The following is a 20,541-nucleotide window of genomic DNA, read 5'->3' as shown; positions in this document are numbered from 1 at the left end:
TTGCACTCTCAAGGTAATAATTAGCCAATGAAATATATAAGAAAATAAATAGAACAACATTTCCTAGAGATGGAAAAAAATAGAACCTGAACATGTTCATAAAAAAAAGAAACCAATAGAAATATACACAGATTTTTGTCCTTGATTTGATATTTATTATTAGTCCTATATACATGATTCATATACATACAGAGAAAGTCAGTGCTTTGTGGGGGAAAAGGTCTCTAGAACAAGTTCTCCAGAACAAGTTCCTGCACTTCTGTCTTCATAGACACTTTTTAAACATAATTACAACAATACAATAAAAGCCCGAAGGACTGAACCACAACAATTGTGGTAATCCATACTACAAAACCCATAGACACAATCACTGACCAAAATGAAAAAGCAAAGTCATAACAAAATTATTTCCTCATTCAAAATTCATATGATTATATAAAGCATCTGGATGTGCAAAGCCGGAGACATGTTAAAGCTGATGGGTGAGGCTGTGGGCGGGGTTCGTCACTCGACACTGCTGATTGGCTGGCTGTTGTAGTCGGTAGATTCCATTTTGAGGATGTAGGGAATGATGCTGTCGATCTGGACGTTGCCGATGAGGCCTGCAAAAAACAGCTCTTCGGTGACTGCTGCGCTCATGAGCCGCAGAGCTGGCAGACGAACTAACAGCTTTGAAAGACTGAAGGACAGAAGAATTGATGATTAGAGATAATTATTTTATAAAACATGTCCTTAAAATTTCAAATAAGAACATTATTATTATTACTGAATGTTTTTATTTGCAGAAAATCCCAGTAGGTGTATATATGTGTGTGCAGTTGAAGTCAGAATTATTAGCTCTGTTGAATTTAAATAATTTTATATTTTTTCCCCAATTTCTGTTTAATGGAGGGAGGATTTTCTTCAACACATTTCTAAACATACTACTTTTAATAACTTATTTCTAATAACAGTTCTTTAACCTAAAATTTTATCACAGTACATGATATTGTAATGTAATGTAATGTGTATTTATCTAGTGCATTTATTGTGCATGGCCATACACCCAAAGCGCTTCACAATCTTGAGGAGTGGGGGGGTGGGGGGGCAGTCTCTCCACACCACCACCAGTGTGCAGCATCCACTTAGATGATGCAACAGCAGCCACAGGATAACGTCACCAGTGTGCTCACCACACATCAGCTATTGGTGGATTGGAGAGACAGTGATAGAGCCAATTCAGTGGATAGGAATGATTGAGAGGCCATGATGCGTAAGGGCCAATTGTTAACGTCAGTTTAATGTCTCATCCGAAAGACGACGCTAACTTAAAGTATAGCACCCCCTTTACTATACTGGGGCATTAGGACCCACTAACACCATTTCCAACAGCAACTTAGTTTTCCCATGTGGCCGCCCATCCAGGTACTGACCAGGCTCAGCTCTGCTTAGCTTCAGTGAGTAACTGGTCTTGGGCTGCAGGGTGATATGGCTAATATTTCACTAGATAGATATTAGTATTCAGCTTAAAAGCAATTTAAAGACTTAATTGGGATAATTAGGTTAACTAGGCACATTAGGGTAATCAAGCAATTATTTGTATTACAATAGTTTGTCCTGTACATTTTTTTTTATTTATTTAATGAATGTTTTAATGCCATATCAGCAGAAATGGCTATATTCATGACCAACCCCATACTAAATATATAATATATAACATACAGTTTCTTAACAAACATTCATTGTACCAAAAAACTCAACTAAAAACAGTGTGTCCTGTAAAAGAATACCATTATTATTATTATTATTATTATTATTATTATTATTATTATTATTATTATTATTATATGAAAAGTTTATGTACCCCTTGAAGATTCTGCAAAATGTTAATGATTGTATTAAAATAAAGGGCATCAATGCATGTTTTTTTTATTTAGTACTGAGCTGAATAATATATTTCACTTACAGGTGTACATATAGTCCACAAGAGCTAATATTTTTTAGATTACATCAATTACTATTCAAATACAGCAGTTACATAATTAAAAAAATTACCCAGTTCAAAATTGTACCCTTAATTCTTAATACTCTATTAAAATTTTTTAGTTGTTCAGTATTTTTGTGTATTTGATCTCCTTTCCAAAAATTACTATCAATTTGAGATCCCTCTTTTCATACTAAGTACAAGAAAAAAAAGTTAAAAGATAGGCGATGAACCTTTGAACAGAACGTGAGCCTTTGAACCTATTTGGACCAACGTTTATATTCATTCATAGACGCAATATAATACATACAGTATACTGTATAACATATATATATATATATATATATATATATATATATATATATATATATATATATATATATATATATATATATATATATATATATATATATATATATATATATATAAAACACAATACCAAGGTATATATTTCAGAAAAGTTATGAAATAAATCTTTATTTAACAAATTCTATTAAACAATATTTTGACTCAGACAAATATCAAAGTCCATGTGAAAGGTCTGATTATTTTGTTAGCGCACATTGTTATTATTTAGGTGAACAATTAGACAATTAAATGAATTCTTCTGCATTTGGAGTGGCAGTCCTTCTCTGTTGACGTCACTTTGACAGTTTAGCCAAAATATTCTTAATATATAATACTTCACACCCCTCTTACTATTAGTCTGCTACAAGTAATTGATGCACAAAAAGAAAGCCCCTTCTCAATATTCAGTTTCAGTTGGAAGCACATCAACATACTGAAATAAAAGTTTCAGCAACTTCCGGTTCATGCTGACTTTTAGATTTTTTTCAAACCGATAGCTAATCCATATATCCACTTTCTGTAAACTGCTGGAGTTACTCACCGATACGTATCTTCGGGATACACTTTGCTCACATAATCCTGCAGTTCCATATAGGCTTTTTCCTGAAATCGTTCAATCTGAAGTGTGCCGTCTACAGCTGAGTGATCTACATTAACATTAACACACAAACTATCAACTCCATTCTTACTTTTTAGTTAAATCCCCCTATTTTTCAGATAAATTCCAGTTGTTCTCACCTGGACTGAAAAGGACCACAGCTTTGAGGTAAGCATATTCATATGCATCAGGACTCATGCGACTCATACTGTTACAAAATTCCTGCATGCGCCAGATATGCTCCATGACTTGCTTCACCCGCTCTGGAGACAGTTTTTCTGTGGCAAACACAAACATTTCTCATTAGCTATCTCTGTGTCAGTGAAGTAACTCTGAGTTTTCAAACTGGGGTATGAAAAAAAAACTTAATATTTACAAAATAATTTTTGGGCTGTCAAATAAATTTTAATAATAATAAAAATAAACGTCTGAGCAAAAAATTTTATTACCATTATACATTTTTATCAAATTTTACTAAAGCTGCTCATTAAAATGTTATTCAAAACAGCAATATTATTAGTTAATCAGGGTATACCAAATTTGTTCAGTTTGACCAATGTAATGTAATCCCTAATGTAATATTGATAAAAAAATAATAATATTTAAAGAATTAAAAACCTTTATAGTTCTACCTATTTGTCAGCAAAAGTTTTCAATCCTTAATAAATAATAACATTTAATATGATATGATCTTTTTTTTTTATATTCTTAAAGTTATAAGTAATTTTTTCTGTTATACTGAATAACGATATACCTTTTTTAAATCTATTTTTCAATATGTTCTTTTTGCAAAAGATTTGTGAAACCCTACAATGGACACTTTACTTACATTTTATATTCTTTCTACGAATGTAAAAACACTGTAAATGCAATTTGATGTGGTTTGCCCAACCCTCAATTAGCTGCCGAAAAAAAGTGTATTAGACAGAAATTAAAAAGTGTGTTGCACTAATAGAAAACACACATAGAAAAACGAGCGCAACAAATCCACATACCTTCATCCAAGCTGGTCTGTAAATGGTTGATTATGGCTGTGAGAATGGTTTCTACATTCATAATATGTGAACACTGAGCCAGACCTAAAGCAAACAACTCATTCCAGCAGGCCTTCATAAGAGTGATGCCGTTTTCTGAGCTAAATGCCAAAAACACACAGAACACAGCCAAAGTTAAAACTATTAAATCCAATCTCCAGCACATAACTTTTAATTACAGCATTCTGTAGACATTTCATCAGGTTTTGATTTTTTGTTTTGCTGTCTGTACTGAATTATGTATATGATCGACTCTTATATACATGTAGTGCTATTCACCATATAAAAATCATTGTGTGAACAAATGACTAATTTGAGCCACAGCTTTAGCGTTTAGCGTATTTAAAGTGTAAGGGTGGCCAAACATTTCAGATTCTTTTTGATTGGACAGAAAATTAAAAAAAAGATGAAGTGCAGACAGAGTGATGTCACCAAATAGTTGAACCATAATCGTGCAAGTGAACCTTTGAATGCTTATGTCTTCTAGAAGCTACCTTTATCATTGTTTTGGAGTGGGCTAGCTTATAGAACACCATACTGCTAACTTATTTATATAAAAATAAATATAAAAATTATTTAATCTCATGAAGACCCCATATGTATTAATCCTGGTGCTAAGGACACTTTTCATAAAGTGTAAAAGGCATTAGTTAAGCTTTTTGCATATAGAAAACTGCTGTTAAATTAAATTATAAAGGTCTAAAATAGAGTTTGGAAAATGTTCAGTTTCTGAAAAAAAACTACTCATAATAGTTGTATAATAAATAAATTAAAGAAAACGCATTTTTACTGATCGGGACTGGTTGTATTCATCCAATAAAAAATGAATACTTAAATTATTAATCTAAAAATGAATAAACGTTAACAAAATTTTTTTATTAAAGTGTTATTTCAACCTAAATAAAAATCATTTTATTAATTTCTCGGCCACATGCTGTTCCAAACTCATGAGGGCTTTGTTCGTCTTCAGAACACAAACTAAGATATTTATAATTGGGAGCGGGGAGAATGGGGTGTTTGTCCGAGTGACACAGTCGAGAACCAGAGGCTGCAGGCACGGTGGTGTTAGAAACTGTATAATAGACCGGGATTTGGAGCGGCAGCTGCGATTGGACACTATACCAACGTTGGCGACCCAGGGGTGTTACAGACTGTACCAAAAAGATGAGGAACGAGGGGAGGGTGGAATTATGGGATTTTTCCAGGAGAAATAACAAAACAGGAGGGTGGTGGGAGATGGGTCTGAAATACGGAAGACTCTCGGGAAAAACTAAAGTGTTGACATGTATGTAATATCTTACAAATACTGATGTTTCAGAACAGCTCAAGGACACCCTAACAATTTATCGACACCTAAGAAACACTGCATGTACTGCAAGGCTCTATAGTGAGCTCTAAATAAAATATGGTAGAGAATGAGGGCAACACTGAATCTAAATATACTCATAGTTCTTTCAGTACCTCTAAATAACATTAGATAGCAAACTAAAGTTTACATACCCCTTGAAGATTTTGTTCAAATGTGAATAATTTGAACAAAATAAAAGAGATCATATAAAATGCATTTTATTTTTTATTTTGTATTGTCCCGAGTAAGATATTTTACATAAAATGTTTACATATAGTTCACCACACAAAAATCTAGCTGAAATTACTAAAATAACCCCCTGCAAAAGTGTGCATACTCTTGATTTTCAATACTGTGTGTGATTTTTCTGCTTCGTGCTGGTTTGTTTATGAGTCTCTTGTTTGTTCTGAACAGTTAAACTGATTGCTGTCTTCAGAAAAATCCTCAATCTCTAGCAGATTCTTCAGTTTTCCAGCATCTTCTGCAGATTTGAACCCTTTCTAGCAGTGACTGTATTATTGTGAGATCCATCTTTTCACACTGAGGATGATTGAGGGGCTCCAACACAACTGTTAAAAAAGTTCAAACCTTCACTGACGCTCCAGAAGGAAACACAAGGCATTAAGAGCTGGTATGAAAACTTTTAGTACCTGAAGATCGAGGTAAACTGCACTTAATTTGTGTTCCAAAATGAATCCAAGTATTTTCTGTTATTTCCGAAGCGCAGTTCTAAATGAACGAAAAAGAGATATTTCAACAAAATTGAAAAAAAAAATTGGATATTTTCATCCTGTTTAAAAGTTTTAACCCCTAGCTCTTAATGCCTTGTTTCCTTCTGCAGCATCAGTGAGGGTTTGAACCTTTTTTTTAACAGTTGTGTTTGAGGCCCTCAATCATCCTCAGTATGAAAAGATGGATCTCACATCACAATCCTACAGTCACTGCTGGAAAGGGTTCAAATTTGTAGAAGATGCTGGAAAACTGAAGAATCTGCTGGAGATTGCTAAGATTTTTCTGAAGAACAGCAGTCAGTTTAACTGTTCAGAACAAGCAAGACACTCATAAACAACCATCACAAAGCAGAAAAAGAACTCGTAGATCATCAGGAAACCACACATAGTATTGAAAACCAAGGGTATGTACACTTTTGAAGGGGGTTATTTAAAAATTTCAGCTAGATAATTGTGTAGTAAACTATATATCTTACCCAGGACATTATTGAATAAAAAAATAACATGCATTTTGTACGATCTCTCTTATTTTACTCAAATTTTTCACATTTAAACAAATTATTCAAGGGGTATGTAAACTTTTAAGCACAACTGTATCTGACACACTTTTGGGTGGGGTAGGAGAGGAGGCGTTAAAAATGACTTAAAGGATTTGTAAACTAATTGTACTGTTAATCATTGAAGAAAAAAAGAATGAGTTATAAAAAAAGAAAAGAATTTGATGATTAAAATTATATTTTACCCTTTTTACAACTATATTTTGTGCTGTCTACTCATCTCTTGAAATAGGCTGTGAATCTAGGTCATTAACACACACTTACCCGAGAGCCTGGAAAGCTGGAATCGATCGAGCCCAGTGCATGGAGAGAAAAAGCAGACGGGAAGCTGATTCACAGATGTAATTCAGATTCAGGAAGTCCGGCATGGGCAGCGGCATCATCAGCTACACACAATATTTAACATTTAGTGACTGGAATGGACTTATTTGAGCATATTTGTTGCTATAACTGAAGTGTGTGGAAATCAACTGACCTTAAAAGGCACGTGCATATCTGAGAGCAGCGGTCCTTCCAGTTCCAGCAGCGCAGAGGTCTGTTCGTCATCCCTCACAGTCACAGCCCCATCAGCCACCTCTTCTCCACAGCTCTCCTCAGCCTTTAGTACCTTTGTGAGCGTGTCAAAAGCTCTGGAGACAAACAAACAAACCTAAGCTTTTGAACATCATAAACAAGCTGTAAAAAAATCTAGCAAAAATCCAAGGAGCTATCATCACTGAAATGGTTTTAAAATTAATTGACATTTGATAACTTTTTTTTTTTTAATGATGTGTGTTTAACCCTTGTGTTGTCTCTAACTAAGTGACCATCAACCATTTTCTCAGAGGATGACGAACGCACAAATTATTGCTGCAGCTCCGATGCAAGTTTATGCGTGCGCTGTGTTTATCTGAGGTAATTAGTCTGCTGTTATTAATGAAACGTGTATATTCCATACAAAGTGTGAAGCAGATTGGTTAGTTCTACTTACATGAATTGCTGTGAGCTCGGGGCATTAGGAAAAGTTCAGATGTTTTTTTAACTAGGTGCGGCTGGAAAATGCACACGGTTCATTTGTGCGCCGCTTGCACAACATGTGTGCATAGCTCCCATATGCACATTGTGCCAGTCACGTGCCTCCATTGGAAATGACAAACTTACACCGCAAGCTTATTGGCATTGCGTCCAAGGTGCGCGCTCAGCAGCCACAAACTGCATACCGATTTTTTTTTTTGCGATATTAACAATGGTGTTCTGCCAATAAATATCGATACGGATTTTATCGATAAAAGTAGCTAAAAGTACCTGCATAAGTGTAAAAAAGAAGCAGATTCTTATTGGCCATTGCGCGTTAGTGTATGCGTGTTGGAGTGTGCCAGAAGTTTTTTGTGGTGTAAAAACGGTTTTAAATATGACAGGTCAAAAATTGACCCGAAGGTAGAGTTGTCACGATATTGGAATTTGGTACCAACATTTTTGGTACATTTGGTACAGATACTAACATTTTTAAAACATCCATTTCCAGCTAACATTTGAGTGCTGTTGAGCACGTTCTTAAACACCACTAATTTGCCATTGTATTCACATGCTTAACAGAAATGACTGTGATTGGCTGTGAAGGTCATCAGTTCACCAAACTCACCGCTGTTTACTGAGTGTAAACACAGATAGACAAAGCAAAATCCTCTAAGTAAAACTTAGTTAAGAGAGTATTTGGTCCCACTTTAAATAAGGGCAAACAGGTTGGTAATAAGTAAAGCTGCTGTTTGTGGAATTGCTTATTGATTGAGTTGATCCTCTGCTAAGATTTTGAGAGATTCAATGTATTATATTTCAGCTGTTTCTGCTTAATAACAGCAGGTGTTCATCATCAGTCCTCAACAATCACCTAATTAATCCTTTCATAATCTCATTAACTTGAGTATCATTAATTCAATTTAGAGAGGGACCAAATACTATATAAACATAGTAAATTATACTCAGAGGAGTTCGCTGTGCAGGGACACTGGAGCATTTTAAAGCAGCAATTCATCAGCGGATCGCTCGTATGTCAGCTTATAGACAAACTAGCTGATTGACGTGACTTTGAAATGCTCCAGTGCCCCTGTAGCTTTAGTTACACTCAGTAAACAGTAGTGAGTTCAGTGATAATCAGACATACTGTAAAAATTCCCTTGCTCTGTTAAACATCATTTGGGAAATATATAAAAAAGCAATAAAAATCTAAACGGCGGCTAATAATTCTGACTTCAATTGTATGTAATGAATGATTTGTTTTTCATTTTGATTAAATAATAAGTTATATTGTATGTACATATTTTTTAATTTGTAACAACAACTAGCTAGCTCTGGTACCAGGTGTCAAATAAATGAAAATTAATTAAAAAATAAAATCTGAACTATACAAGTTGCATTTGCTCACCGTGTGACGTCATTTGACTCCTCCCTCTGAATGTCTGTCATAACGCTGTCATCGTTACTCATGGTCTCGATTCCTGATAAGTCAGTACTGCTGTCCATCATCTCCCGACTTTTGTTGAGGTGACCGAGAGATGTGACTACGTTGGCCAGAGTTCCCAGATCTCCCTGATTGGAATCATTCTAAAGTAAACATCACAAAACGTGAATATACATGTAGTGCTATGTGCTTCTTTTAATTAAGGCTTTTCTGGAAGAATTAGCATCATAACAATATATAATTTTAATACTTTTAAAGTAAAAATGTTGTCATAATTTTTTTTAATAATGCATATTACTACCCAAAAAAAACCAAACAAGATTTTTTACCTGATCTGGCGAAGAAGGAATTAAAATAGTGTTGTCAAGTTTGGAAATGGACTGCTGGATATTCAAGAGCATGTTGGAGTCCAGTAAACTTGTGGGCCTGCAATCAGACAAAGAATGAGATGGAGAAATAAAAAAACAAGTTCAAAAGAAAGGACAGCACTGTGTGAACTTGAGCGAATGTGTTTCACTGGAGCAGTTGTTCACATGATACTTAAACACTCCATGAAATATTGACAAGCCAACCACAGTGAAAACTTTATTCCTGATGCTATGCCTTTCTTTCTTTCTTTTTTACTTCTTTATTTTGCATGAAATAATAAATTATTTAATTATGAATACCAGAGTGTTTTGAGTGTGATTTTACCTGCCAACTGTTTGTATCCAGTGTTTTAAAAAGAATTGTTCCAATAGTAATATATTGAATCTGAGCTCTCATCTCGGTATTAAAAAAGATGTAATTTTTTTAAAAGAAATTAAGCTGATGATTCAGCAACAGCTCAGATTCTCATAAACATGTTGTTAAGGAAAAACACGACTCTGTGATCAGTAGTAAATCTTCTCCAAAAGCCAGAGGGTGCTCTTGCATAGAAACCGCAAATACGGCGCAAAGAAGAGACACAGAATAATCAAAAAGAGCAGAGAATTTAATTAATTTTATTGATTCAAGGATACTAATAAAGTTTGACCTTGGAGCAAAAACATGTTATTAAATTTTATATTTTCACGTGTTTTCAGATTAGCAACCACACGGCAGCAATAATTCACTGATACCAATGTTTAATATGTTAATTGTGAGTTTCCGAAAGAAATCAGAGTGACGAATCAGGCATGGTCTCAGATGATGAAAAGATGTCGCGAAGGAAATTTGACAGTGAAGAGCGGGGGGAGGGGGGCATAGCTTGTCAATGAACTATAGCTCTGTATAATAAATGCTGCTACATCTGAAAGCAGTTGCAGTACTTTTACTTCCAAAATGCACATTGAAAGAGTAGCTACTGCTACTCTTGGCAAAAGCACAGTCTGCGCGTATCAATTATAAGTACAAGTTGTGCACCCCAAGTCATTTCCATTTAAATTAAAACTAATAAGCAAAAAAAACCTTAATTAAAATAAATAAATAAAACATTTACATTTAATAAAAAGATATTATTGAAACAAAAATTAATTGAAAAAGTAGACAATTTCTTTTGGTCTATTTAAAAACATACAGGCTCCTTTCAGCTTAATGTACTGTAAATGAAAATACAAAGTTAATTTTGTAACCTATTTGTTATCTTGATTTATTTGTGTTCAATTAATATTCAGTTTTTAACAAAAGGCTAAAACATTTTACATGTCTAATTTTTATTTAAAATATGCGATACATAATAACTTGACACCAGAGCTATATATGCAGTGTGCAAACTTTATACGTTTGGTGGTATTATTGCATATCACACTATTGCAGGGGTTCCCAAACTTTTCAGCCCATGACCCCCAAAATAACAATGTCAGTAACTTGCAACCCCCATTTTTCTTGAAGGTGGTTATAAATATACAAACATTACACACAACTAAAGGCCTATATAAACATGAGCATTTTGACAACACAAAAACGCACCAGTCTAATAACCATATAATTTTTTATATTCATTTATTAATGTAATTTAATATTACCTCAAATATCTCATTTTTAATGTATTAGAGTGCCATAACGTTTGGTTGAAAGTTTAACTGTGTGGTTGCTATTGCTGTGTGGTTAATCTAAACATCTCAGGGGTCGCAATCCAATTAAAAGGCTGATTCATTTGTAATAGTATGTTGTTTCTTTAATGTAACTATTAACTTCTGTGGGTTATGAATAAAATATGGTAATTCTAATATTTTAATAAAATTTATTTGTGTTTTAAAAATCACCAAGTGACCCCTTGTCATTGTTCAGCAACCACTACTTTGGTAACTACAGCACTATTGAACCATTCAGATTTGCCACAAGAGAAATTTCCTCCCCGCATCAGCCCTAAGAACTCGAAACACAAATTCACAGTCATACCTGGTGGTTTCTTTTTGGCTGACAAACGTTGGCATTGCAGCGAGAGGGCTGCATAGGTTTTTGCGGATGTAGATCTTTTCGATTGAGGGCGCACAGTTTGCTGGCTTCTCTCTCGACACCTCTACTGGTTTCCTCTCACACTGAACAGCTGTTGAGGGAATTTCAGAAAACACTTAAAGGCTGTATAATCTGAGGCTTTATTTATCTATTTTTTAGGACTCACAGTCTTGTTTCATGCCAAGGGCCATGCAGCGCTGCAGTCTGCAGTACTGACAGCGGTTGCGATGGTGTTTATTGATGACACACTCTCCAGACCCGCGGCAGGTGTACACCAGATTCTTCCTGATGCTGCGCTTGAAGAAACCTTTACAGCCCTCACAGCTCACTGCACCATAATGACGACCTGAACCCACACACACAGTTACAGCATTTATTTACAAAAGCTTATCTCTACAAATCACAAAACCTTTCCAATTCTTCTTCCACCCATAAAGTTGGCCCACAGCAATTACAAATTTAAAGTATGTAGGACTGGTGGTTGAACTAGGTATTGCAGTCCAAATTCAAAACATTAAAGAAGGTTTTTTAAACCTGTCCCCTCCAAAATTAACTTGATGCAAACACAGGTTGCCAGATTGATGACACAAACAGGAGCAAGCATGTGTAAGCTAATGAATCTTATTAAACAACTAATGTTTACGTTTGTAATCTTTATATTATTTGTTAATTAAATACCACACAAATATATATGAAAAGGTGACAACACCAAAAGTATCACATTTATTTACTAAAAAATAATATAATTATATAATTTTTAAATCAATAAATTTGATACATTTCGAGCTTCGGGTGGCAGCACGGTGGCTCAGTGGTTAGCACTGTCACCTCACAGCAAGAAGGTTGCTGGTTCGAGTCACGACTGGGCAAGTCGGCATTTCTGTGTGGACTTTGCATATTCTCCCTTTTTGTTTGGCTGAGCATCCAGGTGAGATTGATCTGATATGAATTTTTATAACTCAGAAACTGTGTTTTTTTTCACAGACTGCTACTGTCCTCTGAAGGTCAAATTTTCAGCAGGGCAATTTAGTTAATTAATTGTTAGTTTTTAAGTGACATTAATTAAGTATTTTGTGACAATAAAAAAATATATCAAAAGCTATTTTTGGCAGAGTTGCGAACAGTTGTATATATAATATGTAGTTGTAATACAAGTATGCATGTATATTGTTATCATTGTAATAGTTTGACTGCAGTAGTTGTGGTTTCAGTAGATTTATTGTATATCAACCTAATTTAGATTTCATACTTATGGTTTTAAAAACTATTTAAAACCTAGAATTTATCTAGTTGCTGTTTTGAATTTTAAAAAAAAAGGAACAGTACAAGGAGTATAACCTGCACCTAGTAGTCTTTGTTGGTATAGCAACAAAATGTATTTTAAAAAAATCCCCCGGAATAATATATTTTGTGATATTAATGACAAGTTAAATTATGACGTAAAAATAATATTGAACTCAAATTACATTCTTTCAAAGAAAATCTAAATAAAACATGCAGCATTTTTATTACAACAAACCTAAATAGTTATAAATTCTTTGTTTTTTATTTGATTTAACTATTAACAAACTTTTAATAAAAAAACTATTTTATTCAAAACAAGCCCAAAACTAAGCTGATAATCTGGTCATCCCCTGTGTGGGTCCCATACCTGATGCCTTGTCTCCACAAACTACACAGTACTCCACTGGAGGCTTCATCGCTCCCTGATCTGAGCCATCTGTAACAAACTGAAAAACAAAACACGTTGAATAAAATGAATATTCTCACAAAACAAACACATGTTTGATCAGCAGGTGAAGTGCAGGTGGGTGCTTGAATGCATTTGACCACGTTTACACTATAGACCTGTTTTTTACAGTACTACCAGGATAATGCTGTAAAATTACAATAATGACTTTAAAAGTAAATACACCAATACACACTTTCTGCCAGTAAAGCACCAGAAAGTTTCACCCAAACATATGAACCGATTTACGAATTAATCACCATCAAGTATTACCAAACCCCTACAAGATTCTTTTTTCAGTTAAACACAAAGGAAGATAATCTGAAGAATTTTTGAAATTGGAAACCATTGACATCCACAGCAAGATAAACAAATACTATGGAAGTCAATGGTAACGGTTTTGCAACATTTTTCAAAATATCTTTCTTATGTGTTCAACAGAAGAAAACAAATGGTAGGGGAAACACTGTTCATATTTAACATTTTAAAGTGATATTTATTTCATACTGTTAAACATGTTAGTAAGTTTATTATTAATAATTATAATAATGTTTGTGCATGTACTACTGTGATATGTGACATGCAGTGGAATTTTTTGTTATGTAAGGTCATATTTCATTTGTTACATTTTAGGAATGCATGATATCATCAAAATGCTCAATAAATTTACTAATAATGGCTTTAAATGTAAACATCTACATGAGCCTCAAAATTATACTGATATGCCTTGCCTATAAGATGATATAAGTTTTGATTAAGAGCCTACAAGACTTTAATTTTCTATCATGGGAAGTAATAAGGTTAAGTTCTTTTCATTCGTTTCATTTGAACTTATTATATAAAGCCTTATTGTCAACTTTTACAGAATATCTACCTATTTTATATTGCTACCATGCAATAAAATTACTCATATACTACCTGACAAATGTCTTGTCGCCCATCCAAGTTTAAGGAACAACAAATAATAACTTGACTTCTAGTTGATCATTTGGTATGAGAAGAGGCTTATATAAAAGCAAAGGCCTCTAGATTACGCTTATTTTACTAGAATAAAATATGATCATGGCTTAATTTTTTATTATTTTATTAGTACAGTAAGGTCTGGCTTTGCTTAGACAAAAGTCTTGTCACTTAACGGAAATAATGTACAGTATAAAATATAAAGTCAGGGTGCAGTGGAAAAATAATTAATATTGTGTATGACTACCATGAACTTAGAGGACTGCATCCATACATCTCAGCAATGACTCAAATAACTTATTAATAAAGTCATATGGAATGGCAAAGAAAGCATGAGGATTCCCAGAGTTCATCAGGATTCTTTGGATTCATCTTCAATGCCTCCTCCTTCATCTTACCCCTGACATGCTCAATAATGTTCATGTCTGGTGACTGGGCTGGCCAATCCTGGAGCACCTTGACCTTATTTGCTTTCAGGAACATTGATGTGGAGGTTTAAGTATGAGAAGGAGCCCTATAATGCTGAAGAATTTGCCCTCTCCTGTGGTTTGTAATGTAATGGGCAGCACAAATGTCTTGCTACCTCAGGCTGTTGATGTTGCCATCCACTCTGCAGATCTCTCGCATGCCCTCATGCTGAATGTAACCCCAAACTATGATTTTTCCTTTACCAAAATTGACTGATTTCTAAGAGAATCTTGAGTCCATGCGGGTTCCAGTAGATCTTCTGTAGTATTTGTGATGATTGGGATGCAGTTCAACAGATGATTCATCGAAAAAAATCTACGTTTTGCCACTTTTCCAAATGATCAACTAGAAGTCATGTTATTATTTGTTGCTCTTTCAACTGGGATCGACAACAAAACTTTTGTCAGGTTGTGTGCAGTGAAATAGAATTTTGGTCATACCATCCACCCCTACTTCGTGCTTTTAATGAGCTTGCTGACCTGGATTTGTTGTCCTGATAGCTCAGGTGATGCGAAAAGCAGTTGATTGACAGCTGAGCCATCGGAAGAGGTTAAGATGACCTTGGCCGGTGAGTTCTCCTGTTTGATGAACAGTTTCTCCTGGTTGGGGTAGTCCAGGTTAGCTAATATAAACTGCTGCTTTCCAGCTCCAGCCTGATCAATGGCTGTGACTATTTGCACTTTCTGGGCCAACTGTTGCTCCGTGACAATCTGAGACAACACATGACAACAAACGTCATCAGAAGGAAACATAAAAAATGACATTTGTAGTATGAAGTGATTTGGGGTATCAAAATCTCCCGTGAAATCATAATGATGTTTTTTAGATGTTAGTATTAGTATGTTAGTCTTAATTTTCTACGATAAATATTGCGATATGATCACACTTTCACAAGATAGTTTGAATAGCTCTATTTGTCGGTTTTCTAAGGAGTCTAACAGTATTCAGATATGGAAATTGAATAATCACAATGCAAAAAATGCTTTTACAATTTTGCTTTCTTGTCCAAGTATCTAAAAAAATCTTAGATCAAGTAAAAATACTATTTTGTTTTCAACTTCAGAAGAAATAAGGTGAAATTAGGAGTTTTTCCTTAAAACAAGCAAAATTATCAGTAAAATAATCTTGTTTTTGCATTAAAATGTACATATTTGGACTAAAACGTTTATTTTTTTGCAAAAATTCCATATAATTACAGTACTTAAATAAAGTTCTTTAGCTCCTGCTCAACTATAATCCAGACTCAACATTGCATATTTTGTGATGTGACTATTGCAGATGCACACATTGCGATATTGATGCTGAAACCATATATTGTGCAGCCCTATCCAATACAGTGACTCAATTTTCAGTTACAATATATAAACATTCAAAGTTGCAGTTTGCCACTGTAACTAAAACTTTCACTCAAGGAAGGCATTAAATGCGTAGGGACTTTAAAAATATATTTAATATCAAAAATCACTTCTAGTAAAAAGTTATGATTGCATTAATACAAAAAGTTGGCCTGATTTTCTGATAGTTCCAATGTCAAAATTTAATTCCCTTTCTGGCTGTAGGTGAGGCTTACAAAATGACAGTAATAAAAATGCAGAAGTTTTGTCACAGTAAAGAAAGAAAATACACAAATCTTATTGAATGGACAGCTTTTTCTCCACAGTGTGATGAAAAAACAGAGTAGTCCACTTATCTTTAAAAAAGGTTGCATTTACATTTATGTTGGTTTAAATATATTGACTTTATTCTACAATGCTAAAGTGTGCTTGTTTTTGAACCTTTGATTCAAATTCAACGTGATAATGAACAGCAGAAAATATTCAAACTAATATACAAGTGTGTTCATGAATAAACATAAAAATTTTAATAATATAATAATGTCCGTTTGCAGCATCAAGAAGCACAACAAGCTGTTTTAACATCTAAAAATTTTATGGAAGTGAATGAGACTGGAAGTCTCCAGCAAAAAAAGATTCCGAGGGTTGTGCCAGCTTGTATGTCAAGAATAAGGTCAATATATTAATAGTGCAGTGTAAGTCACCTGTAGGCCGCCATCTGCAGAGACCAGCTGAATTCTGGGACTTTCTCCTTCCATGATGCCAATCCTTCAAAAAACTGGCTAGCAATGCCCCATCAGTCGCACACCCACCTAAGAAAATAACACAGATACTTTAAATAACATAAATAGATTGTTATATATCAAAAACTAGTTAACTAGTCACACTGACAAAGCTGTTTCCTTGGAAGCAGCCGGTTGTGTGTGACATGACTTTTCACAACTGAAGTGTTGAATGACAGAGCTTGTGCAAACATACTTATCACTAAGACAAGATGTTGGAGCCTGTATTATCAAACAAATTTTTTTGCCCTAAATAAAAAGAAATGTATGATGAAAATATCAAAGTCAAAGACAGCTAAAGAATACTTCAAAGTACACTTAAACTTTGTTGAAATTTGCATATGTCAAACGCCTGTTTACCCATACAAGTCAAATTAAGTATATTTATAATTTTTGAATGACTGTGCATACATACAAAAAAGAAGCATACTGTAGTTTGGGATTGACAAGTCAGGGTTTTGTTTTCTTTTGCTGTGTTTATTAGGACACACGAGTGTCACCCAAATACTTTAAATAAATATTATTTATATTTATTTATATATTTGTGTACATTTAAAGTAAATAAATAACATAAATGTGACTTTAACTGTAACAAAACATGAATAAAATCAATTACATAAAATATGTATTAAAATGGTGAAATAAAAAAAACAAAAAACTTTAGTAATTAAAAAGTAGTAGAGTAGGATAAAAAATGCAAATATGTATTGTAAACACATATATTGTATACATTTTTATATAATATATTGTTCTGCAATCCAGAAGTAAGTTCTTTTCTGCAATTGTTTTAGAACATTTTCATATTAGTCATTATTATTACTGAAATTAATTTAAAAACTGAATAAATATAAATGTACACACATTTACACAAGTGGATAATTAGACTGAATTATGGGCCAAACATCTATAGAAATCTGCAGATTTCTGCACGCGCAGATTCCGTGTGGGCCTACTGATAAGCACTAACATGAGCATTCCTCTCATATTTTTTATATTTATCAACAACTTTTATATTAAAAAACAACATGGTAGTTGTACTATTACACTAACCAAGACTCGCCATAGCCCTCACATTGCTCTTTTATCGCTTTGATCCTCATTTGGAAGGTTGATTGAACAAAAGGGTCTGCTGTTTCTAAGCTGCATTCTATTTTTTACATTTATTCATTAAGAAGAAATTTCTTTCAAATTGAATTACATAAGAAATACAACAAGTGATATAACAACATACAGAAAGAAAGAAATAATACATTACAAACCAGTACTGTAAACTTTAGTACTAGTAAAAAAAATGTACATGATTATGTATGATGTAAGTTAATGAGTTTCTTCTGCTTACCAAAAGTGAAGATATTTTGCAGAATGTTGGGAACCAGTAGCCACTGACTTAGAAAAAACCCCATTGTGAATTTCAGTGGTTTTCAGTTTGCAACATTCTTCAAAATATCTTCTTTTGTGTTTAATATAAAAGAAACTCAAAAGGTTTTGAGGCGCCTTGAGGATCAATACAATAAACTGACATTGAAAGATACTTGTAAAGAAATTATAAATCTTAGGTGATGTTTATTTCTACATTTATAATAACTCCTTGAAACAAAATAAAACAGTTTTACATTTTCATTTAGTTATTTGGAAGACGCATTTTTCCAAGGCAACTTCAACAAGTGAGGGTATAAACTTATAATTAAGAGGCGAAACTGACAAGAAGTGCTACTTATACAAAGATTTTCACACTGTTTAGAAAAATAAAAGTGGTGTAGAAAGTGGATATTTTTAAAAAGATGTAGTCAAGCACTCACATTTTATTTACTAGGGGTTATGGTGAATAACAAAAGTACAGCTGCTTAAAAAAACATCAACACAGTAACGAATGCAGCTAGCTATTTCGCATTGTTGATGTTAAGGCATTAACATTTACTAAAGATGAGACCTTATGGTAAAGTGTTGACCTGTTGTCCTTTTGAAGGTTTACTTTAACATTAATAAACATTAAAGTAATGCACAAAAACATAGGGTAGTTCTTCCTGTTATACCTGTTAATGTAACCCTTTTTGCAGCTTATTTCAAATTCGCGATAATAATATGAAGTGATTAAAGCTTCAAAAATGTGGCAACAAGAAAACATAACACAAATATTGTCAAATATTGTAGCTTTTATGTTTAATACTGTCAACCAATTCAGAATTATCGAGAAATACTGAATGCAGTGGCTACGTTAGCACACCAGCTAGCATCGCGATTTGCTTCCAGTGTTTATTAAAGCCTAGAATGATGCTGAATTAATGCGATGTAGCTTGAATGACAGCCGGGGGTCAGGACCGACTGTGGAATGAGTGTGTGTTGTGTGTGTTGATCCGGGAAGATAAAGTTAGATCTGTTCCTGTAGGTTAAAGGTCATACTTGAAGGGTTAAAGCTCTCAGCACATACACAGAGGGATCTTCACCTCAGCAGCTCCTCGCGCGTGGATTACAGCACAAAAGTCATATCTTAAAGACGTTTAGATAATCAAAAGATGGACTTTAAAAGGGAATATTTGTTTGGAGTTAATTTGGGATCGGTGTGTGTTGTGTTTACATATGCACTGATCAGCTTAGCATGGATAGCGTTAGCCTGCTAAATAACTGTGTTAGTTGACCATTATATTCTTCAGTTGTCTTGTTATATGTGTGTATTATTCTTAAATAACCCATTTATTCTCATATAGTTGTCTCTAAGACGTTATGTTTTCTATGATTTGTTAATACTTCTGCTATGTCAGCGGTTGCGATGAAAGCGCGTGTTAGCAGGCCGGCTAATAACAGTGCTAACGTTCTGCTGAATTATTCATCCCAAACAATTGCTGCAAGCACAGTGCTGTTTGCTAACAGAAAACGGGTTATTCTTACCCTTAATGCGTGGGTTATTATCCAAATCCTGCGGTGTTAAGATAAATTATTGTAAAGTGACGGCTCACTGCAGCTACAGGAGGTCAGAGTTCGCGACCCGCTCAGAGGAGGCCCGCACATCTGCGCATGCGCGAACGCATTCGAGGCTTTCGGCATTGATTTTTAGAGAAGGCTCAATTCAAACTTATTTTGATAGTATGAGAAACTAGACATCACATATATTGTGGCCCTTTAGGAAATCAAAATAAATATTGCCTACTATTAAACTGGATACTAAAAATGTTCTTAGTTTAGCATACTGGGTGATTTGAGGTTAGCAAATATAGTAGCCCACAAAGAGCTATGCTAACGGATACTGCTGTTTTCAATGTTTGTACCGATTAAGATTAATAACAGTAACACTTGGGGCGAGGGACACGTATCTTATAAATAGATAGATAGATAGAAAGTTTAGAATATAAAGACCAAACTCAATGTTAAAAATTAAAAAGATCTAAAAGATGAATAAAATATTTTACATTCTTTTATAAATATTTTTTTATATTGCACATAGTAATTGGACTTGCGAAATATGTGGTTGTGTATTTTTGTTTTATGTATATTTGTTACATAACTACATTTTTCCTGTTTATTTTAGTACTTTAATAGTAGTTTTTAAAAAAATAAAACTATTCATTTTTAATTACATTTTTATTCTAAACTAATTCATTAAAAGCTAATTTAGCATCATTTATTTGAATGTTCATATTTTTGTATTTAATAATGATTGTACTTTCACTTTTAATTTTTTTAAATACATTTTCTATAAATAAATATTAGAACTTAAATAAAAGTGTATTTTTTATGAATTCTCTCTAAAAATGTCCATGGACCCCTCAGCTCTCCCTTGCAGCCCCCATTGTGGTGGTTACACAAAATGTTACATGAAATGAACAAATGTTTTCCTAA

At 33.7% G+C, this 20,541-nt stretch overlaps 1 protein-coding gene across 1 annotated transcript; it reads right to left on the bottom strand.

Moving 5' to 3' along the window:
- Positions 1-124: 124 nt before the first annotated feature.
- nr2c1 (nuclear receptor subfamily 2, group C, member 1) lies at positions 125-19,710 on the bottom strand. The gene is made up of 14 exons (XM_056455472.1): positions 19,594-19,710; positions 16,630-16,737; positions 15,071-15,301; positions 13,086-13,164; positions 11,601-11,780; positions 11,378-11,525; positions 9,346-9,442; positions 8,981-9,159; positions 7,055-7,208; positions 6,844-6,965; positions 3,905-4,044; positions 3,050-3,187; positions 2,853-2,958; positions 125-679 (listed from the first exon to the last, which is right to left on the bottom strand). Exons 2-14 carry the CDS (start codon positions 16,681-16,683, stop codon positions 505-507), a joined length of 1,803 nt encoding a protein of 600 aa, XP_056311447.1. The 5' UTR covers positions 16,684-16,737; positions 19,594-19,710; the 3' UTR covers positions 125-504.
- Positions 19,711-20,541: the final 831 nt, after the last annotated feature.

Source organism: Danio aesculapii, chromosome 4, assembly GCF_903798145.1.
Source record: "Danio aesculapii chromosome 4, fDanAes4.1, whole genome shotgun sequence".
Taxonomy (NCBI): domain Eukaryota; kingdom Metazoa; phylum Chordata; class Actinopteri; order Cypriniformes; family Danionidae; genus Danio; species Danio aesculapii.
The sequence above is the reverse complement of the archived record's forward strand: the minus strand, read 5'-3'. Positions and strand labels throughout refer to the sequence as shown.

What these genes read in the sequence shown, in the direction of transcription:
- nr2c1 (XM_056455472.1), bottom strand. Translation starts at nt 16,683, where the DNA reads ATGGAAGGAGAAAGTCCCAGAATTCAGCTGGTCTCTGCAGATGGCGGC. An exon ending in TATCAGGACAACAAATCCAG is followed by an intron (nt 13,165 to 15,070) that starts GTCAGCAAGCTC and finishes TTTGTTTTTCAG; the next exon opens with TTTGTTACAGATGGCTCAGA. An exon ending in TTGTGGAGACAAGGCATCAG is followed by an intron (nt 11,781 to 13,085) that starts GTATGGGACCCA and finishes GTGTGGGTTCAG; the next exon opens with GTCGTCATTATGGTGCAGTG.